The following is a 23904-nucleotide window of genomic DNA, read 5'->3' as shown; positions in this document are numbered from 1 at the left end:
TTCAACTTACCCAGTGTCACCACCATGACTGGGATGCTGAGGCGCTGCCGAGTGCTCTGAGACAATCTCAAAAAGCCATACTCCAGGGAATACTCCACTATGTACTCTTCTTGGGGCCATACTAGAAGAGAGTAAGGAAAAGAGGGGTAAGCATTCTAGATGGAAAAGATGAAATTCCAGTTTCCTTAAGGATCCCCCCCTCCCCAACCCCCAGCCTGAAAGAAGTTAAAGCAAAATGCCAAGGAACAAGACTATAGAATTTGGAACTGAAAGGTGCCTTAGGTATCCCATCTAATCCTTTACTTCACAGGGGAAGACAGAGGCCCAGAGGAGATTATAACTAGTAAAAAGCAGAGCTAGAACTTGAATCCAAAAGAAAGACCCTTGTTATAACCACTATTTAACCCAGTCCTAGAAATGCTAGCTATAGCAGTAAGACAAGAAAGAGAAATCAAGGGAATAAGCATGGAAATGAAATGACTGCTTTCTGCCGATGATAAGGTTTACTTAGAAATCCTAAAGAATTAACCAACAATTAATTGACATAATAAATTCAGCAAAGCTGCAGGATATAAAATAAATCTACAAAAGTCATCAGCATTTCTGTATGTTAACAACAAAATCCAGCAGGAAGAGCTTTAAAGAGAACTTGTATTCAAAATAACTACAGAAACTATAAAATACTTGGGAGTGTCTTTTTCAAGATGCACTCAGGAACTTTATGAATCCAACTATAAAACACTCTGCAGAAATACAGACAGACCTAAATAATCAGAGAAGCATTAACTGCTCATGGGTAGATTGAGCGAATATTTTAAAAATGACAATATAACCTAAATTAATTCAATATTCAGTGTTATATCAATCAAACTACCAAAATATATTTTACAGAGCTAGGGGAAAAATTAATATGGAAGAACAGAAAGGTGAAGAATCTCAAAGGTAAAAATGAAAAAAGTGAGAAAATAGATTATCAACACCAGATCTCAAACTGTAATACAAAGCAGTAGTTTTTAAAACAATTTGGTGCTGGTTAAAAATAGAGGTCAATCACCAAAAGAGTTTAGGTATACAACACAACACATGGAAGCAAACATAGTAGGAGCGCTGCAACTGCTAAAGCCCAAGACCCCAAGTTAGAGAGAGAAAGGCTCACTCACTTGTTGACAAAAACCGTTTAGGTTCAAACCAAGCCCCATGCCATATACCAAGATAAACTAAAAATGGATACAAACATATATGAAAGGTTATAACAGACAAATTAGAGGAACAAGGAAGAAATTACCTTTCAGATCTATGGATAGTGGAAGAGCTGATGATTAAACAAGTGAGAATATCACATAAGATAAAGTGGACAGTTTTGATTATATAAAATTAAGAAATTTCTGCACAAACAAAATTTGTTAATCAGCCATTTTTCAGTTATGTCTGACTCTTCCTGACCTCATTTGGGGTTTTCTTGGCAGAGATACTGGAGTGGATTGCCATATTCTTCTCCAGCTCATATCACAGATGAGGAAACTGAGACAAACAGGGTGAAGTGACTTGCCCAGGGTCACTCAGCTAGTAAGTGTCTGAGGCCACATTTGAACTCGGGAAGATGTCTTCCTAACTCTAGGCCTGGTACTCTATCTACTGCAACATTTAAGCTGTACAAACTTTTTTTTTTTAAGTGAGGCAACTGGGGTTAAGTGACTTGCCCAAGGTCACACAGCTAGTAAGTGTTAAGTGTCTGAGGCCGGATTTGAACTCAGGTACTCCTGACTCCAGGGCCGGTGCTCTATCCACTGCGCCACCTAGCTGCCCCTGTACAAACTTAATGTAGTTAAAATGTAAATTAATGTAGTCAATTTTAATGGGTTTTTTTAATGTTTAAAATGTTTTAAAATGTTCAAAATAATTAAAATTAGAAGACAGATAAATGGGAAAAACCTCTAACAAGTTTTTCTGGTAAAGTTTTCATATCGAAGAGGGAACAGATTCAAATTTACAAAACTAAGCCATCTCCCAATAGGTAAATGGTCAAAAGATAACAACAGGCAGTTTTCAAAGGAGGAACTCTAAGCTATCATTAACCATATGAAAAATGTTCTAAATGACTAATAATTTCCCCACAGAAATGAAAATTAAAGCAACTTTGAGGTCGGATCCACCTCATACCCATGAATCAAACTGACAAAAAAATGACAAAAGGAAAAATTAACAAGTGTCAAAGGGTTTGTGGGAAAACAAGTGTACTAGGTACACTGCTTTTTTTCCCCAGCACATTCTTTTGTAAGTTTTGCTCGGTACACTGCTAATAAAGCTGTGAAAAGAGCAATTTGAAACTAAGTCCATAAGGTCATACCAAACTGTGATCCAGCTATACCTCTACTTAGGCCATCACCCCAAATTGCTCAAAGAAAGAGGAAAAGGATCTGTATGTATAAAAATATTTATAACAGTTCTTTTTATAGTTGCCTAAAATTGGAAAGCAAGGAAGTGTCCTATTGGAGAATGGCTAAACAAGTAATGTAATAGAATAGGAATGACAAAACAGATTGTTTCTGAGGAAACTGGAAAGACGCTATAAACTGACACATAGGCAAGTGAGCATAACTAGGATAATTTATACAACATTATACAGAAAAAATTTTTTAAAGACTTTATAACCGTATTTGATTTATGCAACAATAAACTCCAAGTCCAGAAGACAGAAGATGAAATATGCTACTTAACTCCTGCAAGAGAGGTGATGAACTTAAAACTCACAGAGATACACATTTTTATATGTGAAATTTTGGTTTTCTGGTCTGTTAAATTTAGGGGGAAGAACAGTGGGAGCTTAAGAAAAGCAAAGCAGTACTTGAACCCAGGTCTGTCTCCAAATCCAGTGTTCTGTTCACTAAGGCATATTGATTGTCTCAATGTCCAGGGCTGTCTGAGGTTTTCTGGACATTACTCCTTCCCCAGCCCTCTTGCAGCTATTCAGCCTACTTTCACAGTTAACATATACACTCTGAGTCTGCAAGATCCAAGGTCTATGGCTGTCCACTCATAATAGCTGTAAACATTTATACACAGCATGCAGGACAGCAGTCCCTGGAGATCATCTCCTTTGCCCAGCAAATGTAAATGGGGAGCTACGTGTGGTGTCACATCCCTGTAACTCCTGTTCCTAGAGAAGCAGAGGTATGAGCTCTCTTGAGCTCCGAGTTCTAAGTAGGAGTGACTAAGCCGATGAGTTGCCTGCACTCAGTTCAACATAAATATGGTGAGTTCTCAGGAGTTCACCATACCAAAAGGGTTTGCCTAAGGAGGAGCTAATTGGTCAAGGTCAGAAATCAAACTAGTCAAAGTTCCCAGGCTAATCAGAGTGGGACTGGGCCCATGTACTTCCAGCCAGAGCAAGATAAAGATATCCAGTCTTAGTGGGGAAAGGGATTGGGAGCCAAGTCAACAAACTATGGTCTATGAATATAAAGGAATACTGTTATGCCATAAGAAATTCAGGAAAAAACCCCCAACCTGGTCAGACCTACATGAACTAATGCTGAATAAGAAAACAGAATGAAAACAGCACACACAATGATTACAGTGATGTAAATAAATGTGAAGCAACACTAAAAGACAAATGAACTCAGATTACAGGCAGCAACCAATATTGGTTCTAAAAGACAGATGATGAAATACAATTCTATTCTCTTGGTAGAGGTAGGGAATTTGCAGAGATTTGAATATTGTGTACACTGATAAGACTGTTGCTACAGTGGTAGGTTTTGTTTCATTGTTTTTCTTTTGCGGGTGGTGGTGGGAGAGAAGAATTATCAGGAAACAACTGTGGTGTTAGAAAACAAAAATAAAAAACAAAAGCCCAAGAGAAATCAATGAAACTATTTAAAAAGCCATTATTAGAAGCCTAAAGAGAGAAGGGACTTGCTCATGATCACACAGAGTCAGGAGCATAGCTGGGCTAAAACTCAGATCCCTTGCCCTTTCCCTTGACCTATACAAAAGGCATTACAACTCTGAGCTAGACTCTGTTTCTGAGAGTAATTTGCTTTGTAAATATCAGCCCTATCCAGCAAGGACATTTGTTTCACAAGAGCCTATTTATTCCTCCTTTTTCAGCAACTAAACCTGAAGTGGGGAGGCTATGCTTTGGAGGTAGGGAGAAAGAGGGAAAGTGTAGAAAATTCGTAGTCAACAAGAAGCAAACAAAATACATTTGGGAAATGAAGACATGGGGGAAAAAAGAAAGTGAAGATATGAGATTAAAGGATTTCTTTTTCTGTTCAGTCAAGTCTGTACTCCCAGGGCCTGTGATGAACCATAAAATACTACCCAGAACAGTCTCAATTCATTCTCAGAGTAACAGAGCTCAAACACACTTCACCATTTACAATGAAAAATCATATACAGGAACAGCTAGAAAAGGATTCAAGGTGTTCAAATAAATGGATTTTCCTAAACTGATCTGATTCCCCTTCACAATAAGGGCAAACTTTATATAACAGCTTGCAGGGCTGTGAGATGGAAAATGTAAGGATTATCAACCCAACTTTACAGAGAAAGAAACTGAAGTTCAGATTGGCCAAGGTATTTTCCCAAAGTTACATGACCCACAAGCACTGGGACCAAGAATTCAAAGCAAGGTCTCCTGACTTCCAATCCAGCCCTCCCCCGCTCACAAATAATTGTAATATAGATCAGGACATGGTAAGTGCTTAAAAGAGATATGAAACTAGGTCAGCATAAAAGGAAAGACAAATTTCCAATGCTGGGGTGGTGGTTACTACTAGAAATCAGAATCGTCCTTCCTTTCTCAAGGCTCAGACTAGATCCCCAAATTCCTTTTTTTTTTTTTTTAAAGTGAGGTAATTGGGGCTAAGTGACTTGCCCAGGGTCACACAGCTAGTAAGTGTTAAGTGTCTGAGGCTGGATTTAAACTCAGGTACTCCTGACTCCAGGGCCAGTGCTCTATCCACTGCGCCACCTAGCTGCCCCTCCCAAATTCTTTTAAAAAAATACAAAAACACTACCTGCCCTAAACCTGGACCCAGACTACTCCGTCACTGTTGACCACAGCTGAGGTCTCTCCTTGCCACTGGTAAAGGCAGAGATTGGTCATGTTCAGCACATGCCCTGGTTGTTTCTTTTAGTGGCACTGGGCTATTTTCCCACAATTCTCTTCTGTGATGTATCTTAGCAGTTTGATTGGAACTCTCATGGTTATATGGTCTTTTCAAGCCAGAGTTCTCTTCTATCAAGCTGCCCCAAGGCTTCTGACATTCATTCCTTCACTCATACATTATGGTCTTATGCAGAAAGTACTGAAGATATCAAAAAAGCCATTGCCCTTAAGAAATGAGATTCTTAATGCTGCATTCTAAAAAATGTTAGGCTTAATAAGAAAGAGTTAATAAAAACAGGAAGCACAGCGAAGTGAAGACTTTTGAATTTTAAGCCAGAGGCCCTGAATTTAAATCTCAGCTCTGCCACTTACTTGTTCTTGTTTTCCCTGTGTGATACCATGGCCAAGGCACTCTGGACAACTTGGTTGCTCCTCTGTAAAAGGAGGGACTTGAACCGACAGTTTCTATGTCCCTTCCAGATCTAAATTATAGAAACCTATAAAATCTGGACCCAAAATTGAATAAAAGGCTTGCCTGCATTTGGGAAATTGTGCAATATCCTCAATGATGTCAAATGACTCAATGTTTTAAAAACTATCTTTTTATCACCAATATTATCTTAGTGTTGCTACATTACTATGAATTTTAGAATACTGCAACAGAAAGGGCAATGGAAAGAAATCATAGAGGCAGAAAGGACCTTGGAAGCCATCTAGGTCAACCCTCTCCTTTCCTAGATGAAGAAACCAAGGCCCTTTCAGGGCTAAGTGTCTTGCCCAAGGTCACCCAGGGAAATGTCAGAGGTAAAATTCACAGATACCAAAAGCTGCTTGCTCTGTCCACTGCACCAGGCTGCATATTACTAACAATAACTTGTATATGAAACCTGGCATAAGACATCATCATGCATATATATATATATGATGAGAAAAGGTGGTGAGTCGGTCACATGGCAAAAGGGACAAGGAAAAAGTGATATAAAATTGTTTTGTTTTACCTTCATTTTTTGTTTTGTTTTGTTGTTTTGTTTTGTTTTAAAAGGAACCTAGGGACAAGAGAGATGAACAACTCAAGTATTGTATCCACAAAAAGAGGAAGCATGTTGAGTTGACTCAATATTTAAGATTCACAGAAGGACACAGTCCAAATCACATAGGATAAAGTGTGGAAGAGCACGTGCAGGCTTTAGTGATGGAGGGGATAGCTTTCCAAATGAGATCCTTCCAATTAAAAAGGTTAAGAATGGAGCTATATGGACTGTGGTGGTCCACAAGCAACTTTATAGTAAGAAGGAAAAAGGATATAAAGGAGTATGTGTACCCCCTTGCAGGGGGCCCTCTCCACAGCAAGCTATTTGCAGCCTATCTGCTTCTACTACTACCTGAGCACAGGGAGAACAAAGCTGTCATAGGAAGCCCAAGAAAAGCAACTGACATAGTTATCTATGACTAGAAGACTAGTAAAAAAAAAAAAATACCTCGAACATAAAAGAGGAGGAGCAAGTACTACCAGGTCATTTTCCAAGAGATCATTCTCTAACACCATAGGCATCACTCCACCTCCAAACTAGCTGTAAGGTTCCTTGAAGGTAGGGCCTATATTGTTTTTCATCTTTAAATATTTATTGAATTGAATTCTCTTGGATAATAAAACCACTCACATATACATGTGTACGTATACATATATGTATGTGTGTATGCATGTATGTACACACATATTTCACAGAGGTTTCCAAAGCAATCCTTGTGGGGATGGAAGTACAAGTAACGTAACTTCCACTTTCTAGCTGAGGAAACTGAAAGGTTAAGTGACTTGCCTATGATCACAAATTAAGTTTCTGATGTGGGATGTCTCCCTCCATCCAGTTCAGTATTATCTGTACTACACCTAGATTCCTTAAGCTTCACTTGTGCTATTTGCCAGAAAAGAAAACCCTTCTTTGCATAACTTGGCTTTTACTTCCCGGAGAACAAGTTATATCTTCTCAACAGAATGTGAGCTCCTTCAGGGTAGAGATTGTTTTATTTCAGTTTTTCCATTTCCAAAGCCTAGCCTAGTGTCTTTTATGTAAAAGGTGTCAGGTTGAAGTGAATTCTCTAAATCTGAGAGCCTGGTGAAACACAAGTCATTAAAGGGAAGAAAGGTCTGTTTGCAGCCAATCCCAGAAATCCTCCTCCTCCTTCTCCTTCTCTCTTCCCACTGCCATCACCCTAGTGAACAGACCCTTGAGGCCTTCCCATCTAATCATCCAATCCAATAAATATTTATTAAGCACCTACTATGTGCCAGGCACTGTGTTATGTGCTAGGGAGATGATTTATAAAAAGACAGTCCCTGCCTGTCTAAAGGTGGAGAAAATATATAAAAAGAGGCAGGAGAAGAAGGAGGGTGGGGGTAGAGCTAGACACCAGCAAGAGCATCAGATGCAAGGTAGAGGAAGCTAAGAGTACAGTTTCTGCCCTCTAGAAAGGAAGGCAATGGGAGGAATTTGGTACTCTGCCCTCCAAACCTCCCATCAGAGGGGAGCAGAAGCTAAGGGAAGCATTGTCAATCAAGACTTGAGTTAGCAAGAAGGTAGTGAGATTAGAGATGAAAACCTTAACCTGAACTTGTTCCTCAGTGTTGAGAGCAGGCCGGGCAGAGGAAGAAAAGTAGCTCCCTAGCAACAGCGACAACAGCAACCTTTAACGTTGGCAATGTACATTTATAGGTGTTGGCTTATTTGTGCCTCACGACCACTTTCTAAAGTAGCAATTACAGGGATTATCCCCATTTTACAGACAAGGGACCTGAGGCTGAGATTCCACAGCTTTGTGTGGTCCCAGAGGCATAATTTAAACACTGGTCTTCCAAGTCCGGCAGTGTTTTATCCTCTGGCCTGGAACCTTGTCCCTTGGCCCTCATGTAGGGTTCAGTGCACTGAGGTAATAAAGAGTATTAGAATTACAAGTATATCCTGCTGCTAGAAGCTAAGTGCCACAAATTGAATACAAGAGGCACTTACATTCTTGTTGTGCATAGCACAACAATGTAAGGAATAGTTTATGATCCTCCTACTTACAAGGGGCTTGAATGAACACTGTTCCGGTTAATTCTGGATGCTGGACATAGTAAGTCACCTTCTACATTCCCACCCACCTCGTCTGGACAACCCATGAAACAGGCTTTGAAAGCCAGAAGGAAACATCCTGCAGACCCTGACAGGTTAATTTGCTCTATGAAACCTTTTTTTTTTTTTTGGTGAGGCAATTGGGGTTAAGTGACTTGCCCAGGTTCACACAGCTAGTAAGTGTCAAGTGTCTGAGACTGGATTTGAACTCGGGTCCTCCTGAATCCAGGGCCGGTGCTTTATCCACTGCACCACCTAGCTGCCCCTGCTCTATGAAACCTTAAAGGAAATGCTACTGCTTTGTTCCCTATTCAAATACAGCCACTTTCTACCAGGCTATTTAGGGCTGTGGATGGCTAGAGCCGAGCTCACTCATTCTACTCAGCACAGTGAATCAGTGCTTGCTTTCAGGAAGGGGAGATCAAGGACTCATAAGAATAAAGATTTAGGCCTGGAGGATCTTAAAGGTCTTCTGGTCCAATTCCTATATTTTATAGATAAGGAAACTGAAGCACAGGGACTCTAGGGAACTTGTTCAAAGGCCACTGATATAATAATAAATAACATCCATGATTTGAATGCAGGCCTTCAGATACTCAATCTAGCTTTCTCTTCTGTCAGTGCTGATAGGAAATGCAACCCCTAAAGCTAATCAAATGCTAAGTCTTGTCAATTCTACTTCAACAACCTCTTTCAAGTCTATCCCCTTCTTTCTAATCACACAGTAACTACACTAATTTAGGCCCTAATCACCTCTCACTTAGACTTAACTATAAAAGCCTAATTGGTCTCCCTGCTTCTAGTCTCTATCCTCTCTAATCCATCTTTTTTTTTTTAAATTCAAGGGGGCAGCTAGATGTCGCGGTAGATAGAACACCAGCCCTGGAGTCAGGAGGACCTGAGTTCAAATCCAACCTCAGACACTTAACACTTACTAGCTGTGTGACCCTGGGCAAGTCACTTAACCCCAACTGCCTCACCAAAAAAATAAAAAAATAAATAATTCAATGTTCAGTTCTGAATCCCCCACCCACTTTCCTGAGAAGGCAGGAAAAACAAAACCCAAGCCCTCAACAAATATGTAAAATCAAGTAAAACATATTCCTGTATTAGCCACCCCCCCAAAAAAAATAGAGAACATGCTTAAGTTTGTACTCTTCATCCATCACCTTTCTCTCTGGAGTGAAGAGTAGGTTTCCCCAGGAGCCCTCTGGTACAATCCATCTCTCAAGGGGACACTTGCCATAGTCCTCATCTTCCTAACTCACAGATGCTCTATCTAATCTGATATAGGTTATAGCCTTCTCTATTACTTGCTGTCTTGGGGAGGGGGGAAGGGAGGGCAGGGAGGAAGAAAAATTTGAAACTAGAAATCTTATAAAAACAAATATTGAAGACTATCTCTACATGTAACTGGAAAATAATAAAATACTTTTATAATTTAAAAAAAAACCCAAAACCTGACTACCCTGAGCTAACCTGGTAATGACTCTAAGCTGATCAACAGAAAACAGGGATGAGGATACTTCCTTGGTTGGGTAACATCTGCCAAAGCTGGAGCTGCACAGCCCAAGGTGATGTCACCTCCAAACCTCAGAGTAAGACTTAAACAGGACATTATTATTAATATCAGTAGTAATAATGTTAGCGCTGGAAGGGACCTTGGAAAACAAAAGTGCCTTACTGAAAAGTCCCTGGCTAATTAAGCAAAATACATGAGAAACAAGCTAACAATGTCAAATGTAGGCAAAGTATTCATTCCCAAAAGGAAATGGTCAAAGGAAAATCACTTCAGTCTCAGAGAATGGTGACCTAGGATGTGAGGGGATGGGCAAGAGCAAGAAAACTGCTAATGCAGCATGTATTGTATTGCTTATAAAGAAAGTCTGGCTTAAATACTGTATTCATTCAAGTCAAGCTAGAGCAAGACTAGATACCAATTTTTGCCACTGGTCTGTTCTGGCATGGAGATGGACATGTACCAACATATATTACATACAAATATATGTAACATTTTATATTTACAAGGTGCTTTAAAGTCACCTCTCTTAGCCAATCTGTGTAACTGCCCTCTTTATCTGGCAGAGTTTTTAACCACATCCATTCACAGCAATACTTTGAATTTCTACAGTACTTCCCAGTTACAAAATGTTTTATACACATAACTTCATTTGATCCTTACAACACACAGGTAGTACAGGTAATGATAATAATAATTTTCAATCATCCTCAGCTGGGTGACACAGTGGACAGAGCACAGTACTTGGGAGTCAGAAAAGACTGGAGCTTAAATCCTGCCCAAGGCACTCACTAGGGGCTAGGGGAGCAGCTTACCTAACCTCTAAGTGCCTCAGTTTCCTTATTTGAAAAAGAGAGATAAAAATAGCACTTTTTATAGAGTTGTTGTGATTAACACAGGGCTAAATGAGAGTTAAATGAGATAACACTTAAAAAACACTTAGTAAACCTTAAGAGTCTATAGGTCTCACAGAGAACAAGTGATTTGATTGTAGTCACAAAACTGGTAGGAATGTCCTTAAGGATCTTAGTCTCCTCTTCTATAAAATGAGGGGTCTAAAAAGCTTAAGCATGGAAGGCCCCTTCTTTAATGTAATCAACGGGATCTCGGAAATCAAAGTTAACATCCAAAATGAAGTTTCCTGCTACAGACAGGTATAAAAGCAAGGATGCCCCCTCTTGCCACTCTTAACTGGGATCATACCCTTGGAGCTGAAAGAGACCTCAGAGATCATCTCAGTCTAATCCCCCATTCTGCAGAGGAGAAAACTAAGGGCAAGGGGGCTCATGTGGCTTGTTTGAGGTCTTGGGGTTTGAATTCAAGCCCTGTGACTCCAAGTTCAGCTCTGACATAGTTCTAGAAATGTTAACTACAACAATAAGATGACAAAACAAAATTGAAAAGCAAAATACTGGCAAAGGGAAGACAAAATTATACCTGTTTACAGATGGTACGATGATGCCTTTAAAAACCCCAGAGAATCAGCAAAGAAACTGAGATGATTTATAGCTTCATAGAGTAGTTGGATACAAATGTATAAAATCACCATCATTTCTATAAAGCACTAACAAAACCCAGAAAATCTCATTCAAAACAACCAAAAATCCAGAAAATACCTAAGTTAGACTACCAAGATATATGTAAGATTTATAAATACAAAATATTCCTTAAAGAAATAAAGGAAAACAAATAAGTGGGAATCCATTCAGTAACCAGGTTAGGCCATGCCAACATAATAAAAAATGGTGTTAGTACCTTAAATTAATTTCTAGGATTAGGGTTAGGATTACTGCTATAACAATCAAAGCTATAAGTGACTAAAGGTGAGTTTATAAAACCAGATAAAACAACATTCTATTTCATTTGGAGGAACAAAAAGTCTAGAATTTTAAGGGAAACCATGAAAACCATGAGAAAAAAAAAGTATAAGTTAAAGGGGCATAGCATTACTAAACCTCAAATATATTCTTTTTTTGTTTTTTTTTGTTTTGTCAATTACAAGACCTATTTTCTTTTTTTCTTTTCTTTTTTTTGGGGGGGGGCGGGGGCCATGGGGGTTAAGTGACTAGCCCAGGGTCACACAGCCAGTAAGTGTCAAGTGTCTGAGGCTGCATTTGAACTCAGGTCCTCCTGAATCCAGGGCCAGTGCTTTATCCACTGCGCTACCTAGCTGCTCCTAAACCTCAAATATATTATAAAATGGTAATCAAAACTATTTGGTTCTGATTTTTAAAAAATGGATCTGCTGAACAGACTAGATAAAGCAATAAACAGAAGCAACTAAGAACAGTAACTCACCATCCAATAAACCCAAGAATATAAATTAATGGGGGAAAGATTATCTTTTTGACAAAAACTTAGGAAAATTGAAAAGCAGCATGGTAACTAGATTAAATCAATACCTTATAGTATATACCAAAATTAACTTTATCCTAAGCAAGCCACTTAACCCTGTTGCCTCAAAAAACCCTAAAAACACCCCCCCCCACCCTCAATATAACAGGTCACATGGGGGGGGTTTCAAAGAAAATGAAAGTACCATTAACAATTTTGGTTAGCAAGGGAAATTTTTTTACTCTAAGATAAAAGAGAAAAAATATTTGCATCAAGTATCACTGATAAGAGTCTGATAGCTGAGGTATATAGGGAACTGACACAAATATTTAATACCACATGTCATTCCTCAATATTAAGTGGTCAAAGGACATGAACAATTCCCAAAAGAAGAAATGCAAACTATAAATTACTGCTTTAAAGGTACTAACAGTAAAGTGAAATCCACATCAAAGCAATTCCAAGGTTTCCCTCACACCCTTCGAATGGACAAAGATGACAAAAAACAAACAAAAAAAAGAACAGCCAGTATGGGAGGGGCTATGGTTGGGCAGATACACCAATACACTGTTGGCAGAGGTTTAAACTGATCTAACCAGAGAGCAATTTGGAATTATGCATGAAAAAGGACTAACCTGTCCATACCTTTGAATCAGCTATCCCAATGCTGGCCACGTACCCCAAGAAGTTAAAAGGCAGAAAAACAAAGGTCCAATATACATGAAGAATCATAGCAGCTCTCTTTTGTAGTGAAGAACTAAAATCAAAATGGGTGCCCACCAACTAGAGAATGGCTGAAAAAGCTATGGCATATGAACATGATGGAATATTACTATGAAGTAAGAAATGATGACTATGAGAAATTCAGAGAAACAGGTGAAGATTTAAATGAACTGATAAAGAGTGAAATAAGCAGAAACAAAAGAATCTACACATAGGATTACACAAGAAACCAAATCTACTGAAATACAATGATATAAATAACATTCAGATGATATCTGGGTTGAGATCTCCTGTCCTAAGTGCCTGTATTAGAAGGACTGCAAGGCAGGTGTTTTCTTTTACTACAACATGCGACTCTCTAAAGACTCAGACCCCAAATATTCTTTAACTTAAAGCAGGGCTATTGGGAACAACCCTGATGAAAGAAATGATAGCAAATTGCCCTCATAGGTCTCAGAGTTCAAAGAGCCCCATAATTTCTCCTCTCCCTCAATAAGATGCCCAGGGAGATAAGCCACATGAATGGTTAAGTGCAGTCCATTTGCTTGACATGCTTATCACTCATATGTTGACTTGACTCAGAAAGAGTCAGGGGAATGAATGAAAGATAAATGGATGGAAGGTTTAAGGTGAGAAGGAAGGGGGGAGAAAGTTGGTGGAGAGGGAAAGAACACGGTACCAAAAGAAGTTGTCTTTACCTGCTCTGGCTAGCATCTCAAATTCCGACACAGTCTCGATCAGAGGCTGCATACCTTTAGTCGTCGCCTCAGTGAAGGAAAGCTCCTGGCTTTGGTTCTTGGCCATCTCGGTCAATGCTTCAGGGTTGCTCACCCGGGAAGGCTTCAGGAACACCTTTGGTTCAATGTCCAGCTCAAACTGTTTAAAAGAAGCAGCAGCAGCAAGATAGTTAGCAAAGTCTTGCAAATGAATAATACAATTCTGGGAAGGATGTAGTCCACCTTACAAGTGAGGACACTTAGGCTCTCAAAAGAGAAATGGCCTATAACCACAAAGTGATAACACCACCAAAAGTCAAACCTACCCCACCTACCACCAACTTCACAGCTTTTTCCACTGTAATCTAAAAGGACTTGGATCACTATTTCAAAAAATACAGATGTACCATTTGCAAAATATAAAGTGGCCAAAAAATCCCATATTGCTTTGGGACTAAGAAAAGTTCCATTCTCCTCCCTGAGGATTCAAGGATATTGGAATAACATGAGATAAACCAAATTCTTTACTGGACTAAGCCATTTGCATGCAGTAAAAAGGAATGCTTTATGTACCAATAAATTATTGTCAGAGACCTAACCAAAAGCGAAAAATGGAACAGCTAAAGCTGAGGATTAAATAAGATAATATATGTAAAGTGCTTTGCAAACTGTAGCATTCTCTATAAATATTAGCTATTATAATCCTGGATTCTTTTTAAAGACAGTATTGAGCCAAGTACATGGGATATGTTAAAACCACAAGAAAGACAAACCCATCAGGTGACCTCGGTCACACAGAAGCCTAGACCAGCTTCATTTTCTTTCCAATGAGGCAGGTGGACTAAGTGGTCTCTAAATCCCATGAGTCTGTAGCTTCTGCTAAGGAATCGTTAACAACAGCCAATGTTTCCAAAGTTCTTTCCAAAGTGTTTTTTGTATGTTAATATTTTGTCCTCACAACAGTTTTGTGAAAAAATGCTATTCGCACCTTCCTTTTACAGATAAGAAGTAATTTGTATAAAGTTATACAACTGGAAAGTCGCAAGCCCAGAACTCAAACATACTAAGTGCAGAGCTCTTTTTGCCATATCAAACAACTTATAAATTACCCCATGGAAATGGGCTGAGAGTTGTGCTAAAAGTTTCAGGGGGAAATACCATTTTCTCAGGGGGTGGTGTTCCCAGTTTGAGAGAAAACAAAAAATTCCAAAGGAAGACAAAAAGATTTTTGCCTGAATTCTTCTGTTTCCCCCACCCTGTGAAGCTCTAAGACCTAAAATGATAAGCTCATCCTTCCCTGGCCTAAGGCCTGGTTATGCTTAGGTTTCCCTATGATCTTTTGACCAGAATCCCCAAGCCAAGGAGCAAATATTCTCCCAGAAGAGATCATCAAGAGATCCACCCAACCCCCTGGTAAGCTGAGGATCTCTCAGAAGGGATCCATCTTATGATTCTTTTTTTTTGGTGAGGCAATTGGGGTTAAGTGACTTGCCCAGGGTCACACAGCCATTAAGTGTCAAGTGTATGAGGCCAGATTTGAACTCAGGTCCTCCTGACTCCAGGGCTGGTGCTTTATCCACTGCGCCACCTAGCTGCCTCATCTAGCTTATGATTCTTAACACAGCTTTACTACAACCTCTTCCCACTGACCTTAGTTCTCCCCTTTGAGACAAGCAGAGGGGAGTCTAATTCTTCTTCCATATGATATTCAGATATTTGAAGATAGTAATCCCACCTCACCCTGATGGTCAGAAGACCAAAGAACATTCATTAGACTTGGTACTCAGAACACTTAAGTTTGAGTCCTGGCTCTGCCACTTATTTTGTACAATGAACAAGTCACTTTAGTTTCCTTGTCTATAAAAGGTGTGTAGTAACATATGCACTCCCTAATCTGTACAATGATGTGCTTCAGATATTTGAACTATCATTCAGAAAGTCATGAAATCCTCTTCAGAAAAGCATTTGCTCTGAAAAAATGATTTTTCCCCCCAAAGGGATAACATTCAATTGGATGTATACCTGGTGTAGTGGAAAGAAGTCAAGCAGAGACCAAGAGACCGAGGCTGTACTTGTGCACTTGGGGCCTGCACTCCTTGGGAGGGAATGCACTCTCTCCACCCCAGAGTCCCTCTCTTTTAAACAAGCTCAACAACCAACTTCTGCATGGTCTTGGCTGACTCCTCCCAACTGTCACCTGCCTTCCTAAACGATCACAGCTCTAACAACTTTGTACATAACGACTTGTTTATGTTTTTCCATGTGCTTGTCTTCTGGATTAGAGCTGTAAACTCTCTGCAAACAGGGACCGTGGCACGCTTTATACTTGTATCCTCAGCACCTCGCACAAATGCTGCGGGGGGACCAGTACAAAGGAGGCGTTACACAGCAGCATTTGAAAAGTTTTTATTGATACAACACATGGTGACATTTTAAAAGTTCTTGCTGCCAGGTGTGGTGGTACACACTTGTCATTCTTGCTCTTGAGTCTGGGAGCTCGAAGTCTCAGTAGGGTATCTGTCTGCAGTTAAGTCCCTCACTCATATAGTGAGCCCCTGAGAGTGAAGGGCCACTAGGCTGCCGAAGGAGGGGGCAGCCCTGCTGGGAAAAACAGAGCCTTCTGTACCAATCAATAGTAGGATTGAGTCTCTGAGTGACTGCTGCGTGTGAGAGAATAATTATTAATAATGGATCTCTAGGAGAAACCCAGACATTAGTTTTTGGTGCTCTCTCCCCTAAGACCAGAAACCTGCCTGGGCGCCTTAACCGAAGTAATGCAGATTGATTCTTTTGATTAGCTAGGGGAAGACACACCTAGAGCAGGAACTTACCCTAAGACCACCCCTCAATTCATGTCAATCAGAGGAGCTGAATTAGCTTAAAATAACATGTGGTGATCTACCTCTACCAAAAAGATAAAGAGACTGTACCACGAGAAGCCCTCCACATGCCCTCTCCTCTTTCTCTCACTGCTCGACCTCTTGGCTCAATACAATGGGTATGTAACTGTTCAGGCCTGTAAGCCTTTGGCTAGTGGGGAAGTCAGGGAGACATGTGGTCAATACTTTAATAATATGTGATATTAATTAATAATAAATGCTGACTTCCAAAACTGGTGCAATAGCCACTATTATATAAATAGCAGTTAATAGAGCAGCAACAATAATCTTAGCACACCCAGACTAGTCCTCAAATAATTTAAATAACACATGCACTTCCAGCCTGGGCAAGACAGGGAGACTGAAGAGACAGGCAGACAGACATCTCCACCTCCTGACTTCCTTCAAGTCTCAGCTAAAATATACTTCCTGCATTAAGGCCTTCTGGATCTTCCTGAATACCCGGGCTTTCCCTCTCTTGATTTTCTCCAATTTATCCTGGCCATTTCTTTATATAGCAATTTGTATGCTGTCTCCCCCATTAAGGTTCTAAGCTTCTTGAGAGCTGGGACTTTAGCACAGTGCCTGACACACAGTAGGAGTTTAATCAATGTTTGCTGGGCTGATTACATGACTGTAGGCAAATCCCTTCTCTTTAAGCCAGCTCTCCATATTTAAAAAGAAAGGTTTGAACTAGATTATATCCACATTAAATTCTAGTTCTTAAAAAAGTTCTCAAGGCAGCTAGGTGGCTCAGTGGATAAAGCACTGGCCCACTGACTGACTCCAGTCAGGATAACCTGAGTTCAAATCTGGCCTCAGACACTTGACACTTATTAGCTGTGTGACCCTGGGCAAATCACTTAATTCCCACTGCCCTGCAAAACAAAACAAAAACAAAGAAACAACAAAAAAAGCTTTCATATGTTTTTTTCTGGGGTGGACCCCCCCCCCCAACAAACTTCAGTTGCCATTTGTAGTTCTCTAGCATACCACCTGGGTTAGCTTACCTTGACGGAGCTGTTCTCAAACATCTCTACTGTCATTTCATCTTCCTCCTCCTCCTCTTCCTCCTCCTCAGACTCTATCACCATGCCCGGGAAGCTCTCTGCATCACAGAACTGGAGGAAGATGGGAGCCCGGCTGGAGTTGTGTTGAATTTCTACTCGAAGGATACCATCTCTGGGCCACTTGTCTCGCACATGCTCCAAGCAATTAATCGGTGTGCGAGAGAAGGCAATGTGGATATAGGCCAGGATGAAAAGCACAAAGAGTGCCTAAAAATATCAAGAAACAAGAAGAAAACCAAAGTTAATATTTATTTATTTCAATTTAATCCAACAATCTTGTAGTGAAGTGATGGATATATACAGGATACTGTTTTTGGTGTTGGAGGAAGTATAAAACTAAGAAAGGTATGACCTTGTTCCTCTGGGAAATACCACAGTCCAAAAAAGAAAAAGAAATGCAATTCATATAAAATAACTAATATATATATATATATATATATATATATATATATATATATATATATATATATATATATGTAGTACTTTGTTGGTGAGAGAGGCACAAATAAAATTAAGTTGGAGAGAGGCAGATATAGGCTTAATGTGAGGACAACATTAGAGCCAACTAAAAGTAGAACTGGCCATGTTGGGACTTAATAGGTTCTCCATCCATTAGAGATTAGAGACAGAAATTTCTCAAACAAGGGCTAGCTGATCATTTATTGACAATGTTGTAGAGAAGATCACTATATAGGGTAGACTAGGTAATTTCTGATGGCCCTTCTAATGCTAACATTCTGTAAATAAAATACGGTCCCCATTCTGAGGGATTTCTTTTTAGAGACTAGTAGGGGGGTAAGACTTAAAATTAACTATACAAGGTTTAAAGAAAACAGGATGAATTCAAACTAAGTGACCAGTGAAAGTTCCTGGAAGAGGGGCAATCTGAGCTGTGTCTTGAATTCAACAGTCAGAAATGGAGGTGTGGGTGAGAAGTGAGCACATCTCAAGGGAAGAGAATAGCATGAGCAAATGAATAGAGGTGGGAAAGAATACATGTTGTTCAGGGAACATTAAATGGCCCATGTCAGGTGGAACAGTTTATTATAGAGGGAAGAATAAGAGATAAGACTGGCTAGCTGTGCCGGCACTGGATTGTGAAGGGATTTGGATTCTTATTTAATAGGCTAAAGAGAGCCACTACAGTATTTTGAGACGAGGATGAACATGATCAGAAGTATGTATAAATTAAACCAGTTTGGAGGTAGGAGCACAGCAACCTGTCTAAACTTGGCATTCCAAATAAAAAGCTGTAACACAAGTAAAGGACTTTAGTCTTTAAGAAGAAGAAAAAAAAGTGGGTCAGGTCACAAGCATAGAAGGGAACTAATATTGTACTTGGAATCAGGATCTGAGTTCAAATACTAACTTTGCTACTGTGGACAATTGACCACCTCCAACATCCAAATACCCTCACATAAGAAATTATGATATTTTAACAGTTATTTTAAAGGGCTATTGTAAGGAAAGCTCACTGAAAATGAAAAGTACTACAGAAACATAAGCTGTTATCTAGAAACGTTGTGAATAATCACGTAGCTGGGCCTTCCTCCAGATCTACACTAGTTGTACTTGGCTCTAGAGAACAGAAGGGAAAGGAGAAAGGAAGAGACTTCAAAGAGACACATTTCAGCTCAACTCTGGGCATAATGTCCTGACAATCTTCGTGTCCCAATATCAAAAAGGCTGTTTCAGGAGATGTGATGGTCTGCTAGATAAGGCCAGCAGTTCATACACCTCACTGGATTGTTGTGGCTCAAAAGAAATAAGGTATGGAAACAGTTTTGCAAACTTTAAGGTACTGGATGTAAAGGTAAGTTACTGTAAAAGCAGGAGATAGATGATCACTTTCCAGGGAAGTTATAGACAAAATTCATGATTTGAGTAGAGACTGAACCAACTTCTGAGGTCCATTCCAACTTAAAGTCTATAATTTTACAATTTTTTTGTTTGTTTTTAGTGAGGCAATTGGGGTTAAGTGACTTGCCCAGGGTCACACAGCTAGCAAGTGTCAAGTGTCTGAGGCCGGATTTGAACTCAGGTCCTCCTGAATCCAGGGCCGGTGCTTTATCCACCGCACCACCTAGCTGCCCCCAATTTTACAATTTTTTAATGGAGATGAACTGAATAAACCACTAGTCAAAAAAAAAGCTCCTGTTTGTTCTAATGAACTCTATCTCATCAACCACAGCTACTGCACAATGAATGAACTACTTCTCTAAGTTTAAGGCTTCCTAAGACTGCACAAAAAAGAAACTGCCTCTTTGCCTTCTATTATGGACCAAAAGATTTCATAACACACCTTTGGATTCCATGATAGTGAGGTCTGATGGTTCAAAAATGATGAACCTAATAGAAGAAAAAGCCTTTGCCAGCCAGTTTCAGACTCCATACTCTTACTGTACTACAAGTACGATGAGGCTTTATCCAGTTCTCATGGAATGGATGCCATTGAGATCCTGGTGGAATTTCAGCATGAATCCATTCCTTTAATCAAAGTGCCACAAACAGAAGCCAATGGAAATATAGCAAATGGGTAAGAACCTTGTCCTTAGGAAAGAAAGTCTGCCTTGTGCATATTTCCTCTAATCATAGGAATCTTTAGAATGGAAATGGGTCCTTCTGTACAACCAAACTATTCAGTGCTAACATATTCCTTTCTAGTAAATATGGGAGTCTTGCTTCCAATGGAAGCGTTCTGCTCTCTACAACACTGTGCTGCCCCTGGGGCACAGACCTGAGAGGGCTTCCTGTGAAGTACATAGGGCAAGTAATGTCAACTGTATTTTACAGACAAGGAAACTGAGGTTCAAAGAAAGAAGTGATTGTTTCAAACAGCTAGAAAACAGTTAAGCCAGGACTCAAACCAGGGTCTTCATCATCTTTCTAATATACTACCATGCATTTTTGATCAACAAGTATTTACTGAGTGCCTACTAAGTGTTTATTTTTGTGCTGCTTGTTGTGGAGATGTAACTTTAAGTGTCTGGGGAAGAAAGCCTTTCTGGACTAATAGAAGACATGCATGAGTTCTAGTCACAGCTCTGCCACTATCTTGGAAAAGTCAATTTCCTTTCCCTAGGCCTCATTTTCATCATCTGTAAATTCTAATATTGGCAGCACTGACAACCTCACACGGTTGCTCTGTAAATCAAAGGACAATGGACGTAACATAAGGAGCTTCGTAACTAAAAACACAGGTTCTCAAAGGGTTGCCCTAGACCATATGGAACTTATCCTTTCAATCACCTTTGGGAGCCCACAAATTTAAAGAAAATTGTACTTGGAATGCCATGTACTTACAGAGACTCTCAATGCTCCCATAGCAAGAGGCAGCTGGGATTCCTCAGGAGAAAGAATACTGTGCTGCCATGAGCAAAAGAAAATTGAGAAGCATTGCTACAAAGTGTTACATAAATGCCAGCTATTATTAGTATGATCACATGAAGAAGCAAACACTCTCAAATTGTAACTGAATTCTTCAAAGCAAACACTGTACAAGGCATCACAACATATAGGTTTGGGTCACTGTGTGACCAGGAGGTAGTCACAACTCTGAGCCTCAATTTCATCTTCTGTTAGAAATTACTCCCAAATCCCACATGCAGAAGATATCCTGTTCCTTTCATTCTTCTCCAATACCACCCTTCACAACCTACCAACTGTTCTTTTCCCCATGTCCTCAAAATTATTTCCAAATGCCCAGATTCTAAACCAACCATTGGATTCATGTATTTGTCCCTTAGATTCCTTGTTTTTTTTTATTTTCTTCACATGGATCTATGTTTCCAGAACCAGATTCTACTATAATATTTCAAGTTCAAATGTTCTTAATGATGAATTAGCTCATTGACAGAGATCAATACCAGCAAGTCCAGGAGGCTGAGATGTTTACTCTGGAAATGTAAATGGAGAATCTATCAGCCTTGGTCATCAGCACACTAGGATTTTACTAAGTGCTTGGGGCTACAACCCAAATTCCAATCTGGAATCCAAAAATTTTGATCCTCAGTACAAATATCAGAAAAGCATGGGAAGTTTTATCAAGATAAGACTAAAAGGGGCAGCTAGGTGGTGCAGTGGATAGAACACCAGTCCTGGGTTCAGGAAGACCCGAGTTCAAATCCAGCCTCAGACAGTGCCTCACCAAAAAAAATTTTTTAAAATAAGACTAAAAGACTATTTTTAGAACTGGAAGTGACCATTATGATAAAGTTGATGACTGCACATTTATATAGAACTTAATAGTCACAAAGACTTTTCTTTTGGTGAGGCAATTGGGGTTAAGTGACTTGTCCAGGGTCACACAGCTAGTAAGTGTTAAGTATCTGAGGTCAGATTTGAACTCGGGTCCTCCTGACTCCAGGGCCGGTGCTCTATCCACTACGCCACCTAGCTGCCCCAACACAAAGTCTTTTATATCCACAATCTCACTTAATTCTTTTGGATCATGGGAATTTAAGAGTTGGAATAAGTCTTAGATAAAATTTAGGGAAAACAAGGCCCAGAGAAGGGGAGTCATAGAATCTCACAGTTGAAATCTCAGTACACATTCCTAACCAAGAATCCTCCTTAATGTTATGCCTTCCCCCAAGATCATCTCCAATTTATTCTCTATTTGTGTATACACACACACATATACATATACACACACACACATATAGTTTGTACATCAATGTTTGCATACTGTCTTCCCCAATAGACTGTAAGTTCCTCGAGGGCAGGGTTTATTTTTGCCTTTTTTTTTTAATCCCCAGATGTGCCTGGCACAAAGAAGGTGCTTAAAAAATGCTTGATTTGGGGGCAGCTAGGTGGTGCAGTGGATAAAGCACCGGCCCTGGATTCAGGAGCACCTGAGTTCAAATCCGGCCTCAGACATTTGACACTTACTAGCTGTGTGACCCTGGGCAAGTCACTTAACCCCCACTGCCCTGGAGGGGGGGTGAAGCTTGATTTGACTTGACAGAGAATCTTTTTTACAACATAAATGAAAAGTGGTCACCCCACCTCAACTTGAAGACTTCCAATTGTGAGAATCAGCATCCATACCTGAAAGACTTTCATTCCACAACTATACCAGAGAACATCCCAAGAATCATCTGGGAAAAGACATCCAAAGACGTAAATGGACATTTTCATGTTTTCCTTTTCCTCATCGTTTACACTGTTTATAATGTCCACTTACTAAAGGGGAGTGCCCCCTTTAGTTTTTCTGTTTGTAATGTCCACCTGCTAAAGGGGAGTACCCCTTTTAGCCTCTGTTAATGTGTCACTCAAATTCTTTTCTCTCGTCATTCCCTTTACTTTGTTAGTCATGAGTATCTGTAATGTTATTGCTTCATGTAAGGAAACGATGTTTCTTCATGAAGCACAGGGGGTAGTGTGAGAATCAGGGTGCCACCCCTTGCTGAGAAAGCATGTGACTAGCTTCCAGAAGCTGCCTGGCATCCAGAAGTTATGTCTATTCATAGACTGCCTGTAAGTCATGTCAATCAGTGCTACCAGCCAATTAGCTTGGAGCTGTCTGTGGGGACTGCCCTGCTTCCTGTTTCACAGGAGGCTTCTGGGAGAAACTGCTGAGGATCGATTTTTCATTCCAGGACTTTGGGTTGGTGGCAGAGAGAGAGAGGAAAGGCTTTTCTTGATTTACTGTACTCCACATGTTGTCATTACTCTTTAATAAATGCTTAAAAGCCTAAACTCTTGCTGAATTTATCAGTAAATCTTAAGTTTCCTCCCCAAAATTGGGGGGCTCAGGTAAGGACACACACAATAAAAGGAAACCTTCCATAGCAAGCTATTCTACTTTTAAAGAGCCCTAATCTTATTTTATTTTATTTTTCTTACATCAATCCTAAATCTACCACTTTGCAACTTTTACCCACTGCTCCTAATTTTGTTCTCTGATGCCAAGCAAAATAAATCTAGTCCCCTTCCACTTGGGGAAATAAGTGGAAGCTTCAAATTTAATAAACACTTTAAAGTTTAAACACTGGAGACAAAATTATAATGTCTCTTCAGTCTTCTTCTGAGGCAGCATGATAAAGTAGAAAAACTGCTGTGTCTGGAGTCAAAGAACCTCAGACCAACCACCATCTCTGCTGCTCCCTAGCCACGTGAACTTGGCAAGTCAACAGACTAGTTCCTTATTTAAGATAAGGGATCTCTAAAATCCCTTCCACCTATGATGATTAAAAATATGAGACACAGTTTTTGGGTAAGTTAATAATTTTATGACTAGGCCAGCATTTATTAATAAAAGGATGGTCTATTGGCTATCTCTCTCAGACTAAAGACCCCTAATAGTGGTGAGTCACAGTTCATATACTCTTCTTTTTTTTGGTGAGGCAATTGGGGTTAAGTGACTTGTGAGAATCAGCAGGGTCACACAGCTAGTAAGTGTCAAATGTCTGAGGCTGGATTTGAACTCAGGTACTCCT

At 39.8% G+C, this 23904-nt stretch overlaps 1 protein-coding gene across 3 annotated transcripts in view; it reads right to left on the bottom strand.

The window, feature by feature from the left end:
* Nucleotides 1–23904, bottom strand: part of TMEM259 (transmembrane protein 259) — a 63466-nt gene that overhangs the window by 18178 nt on the left and 21384 nt on the right. For 2 of the 3 annotated variants that reach the window (XM_043985187.1, XM_043985203.1), the window contains exons 2-4: nucleotides 17405–17671; nucleotides 13498–13675; nucleotides 11–121 (exon numbers count right to left, since the gene is read on the bottom strand). In XM_043985187.1, coding sequence (XP_043841122.1) covers nucleotides 11–121; nucleotides 13498–13675; nucleotides 17405–17671 — 556 coding nt within the window. The remainder of the gene's footprint in view (nucleotides 1–10; nucleotides 122–13497; nucleotides 13676–17404; nucleotides 17672–23904) is intronic. The other variant, XM_043985195.1, reaches the window with a different exon arrangement.

This window comes from Dromiciops gliroides, chromosome 1 (assembly GCF_019393635.1).
Source record: "Dromiciops gliroides isolate mDroGli1 chromosome 1, mDroGli1.pri, whole genome shotgun sequence".
In the NCBI taxonomy this organism is placed as follows: Eukaryota; Metazoa; Chordata; class Mammalia; order Microbiotheria; family Microbiotheriidae; genus Dromiciops; species Dromiciops gliroides.
The sequence above is the reverse complement of the archived record's forward strand: the minus strand, read 5'-3'. Positions and strand labels throughout refer to the sequence as shown.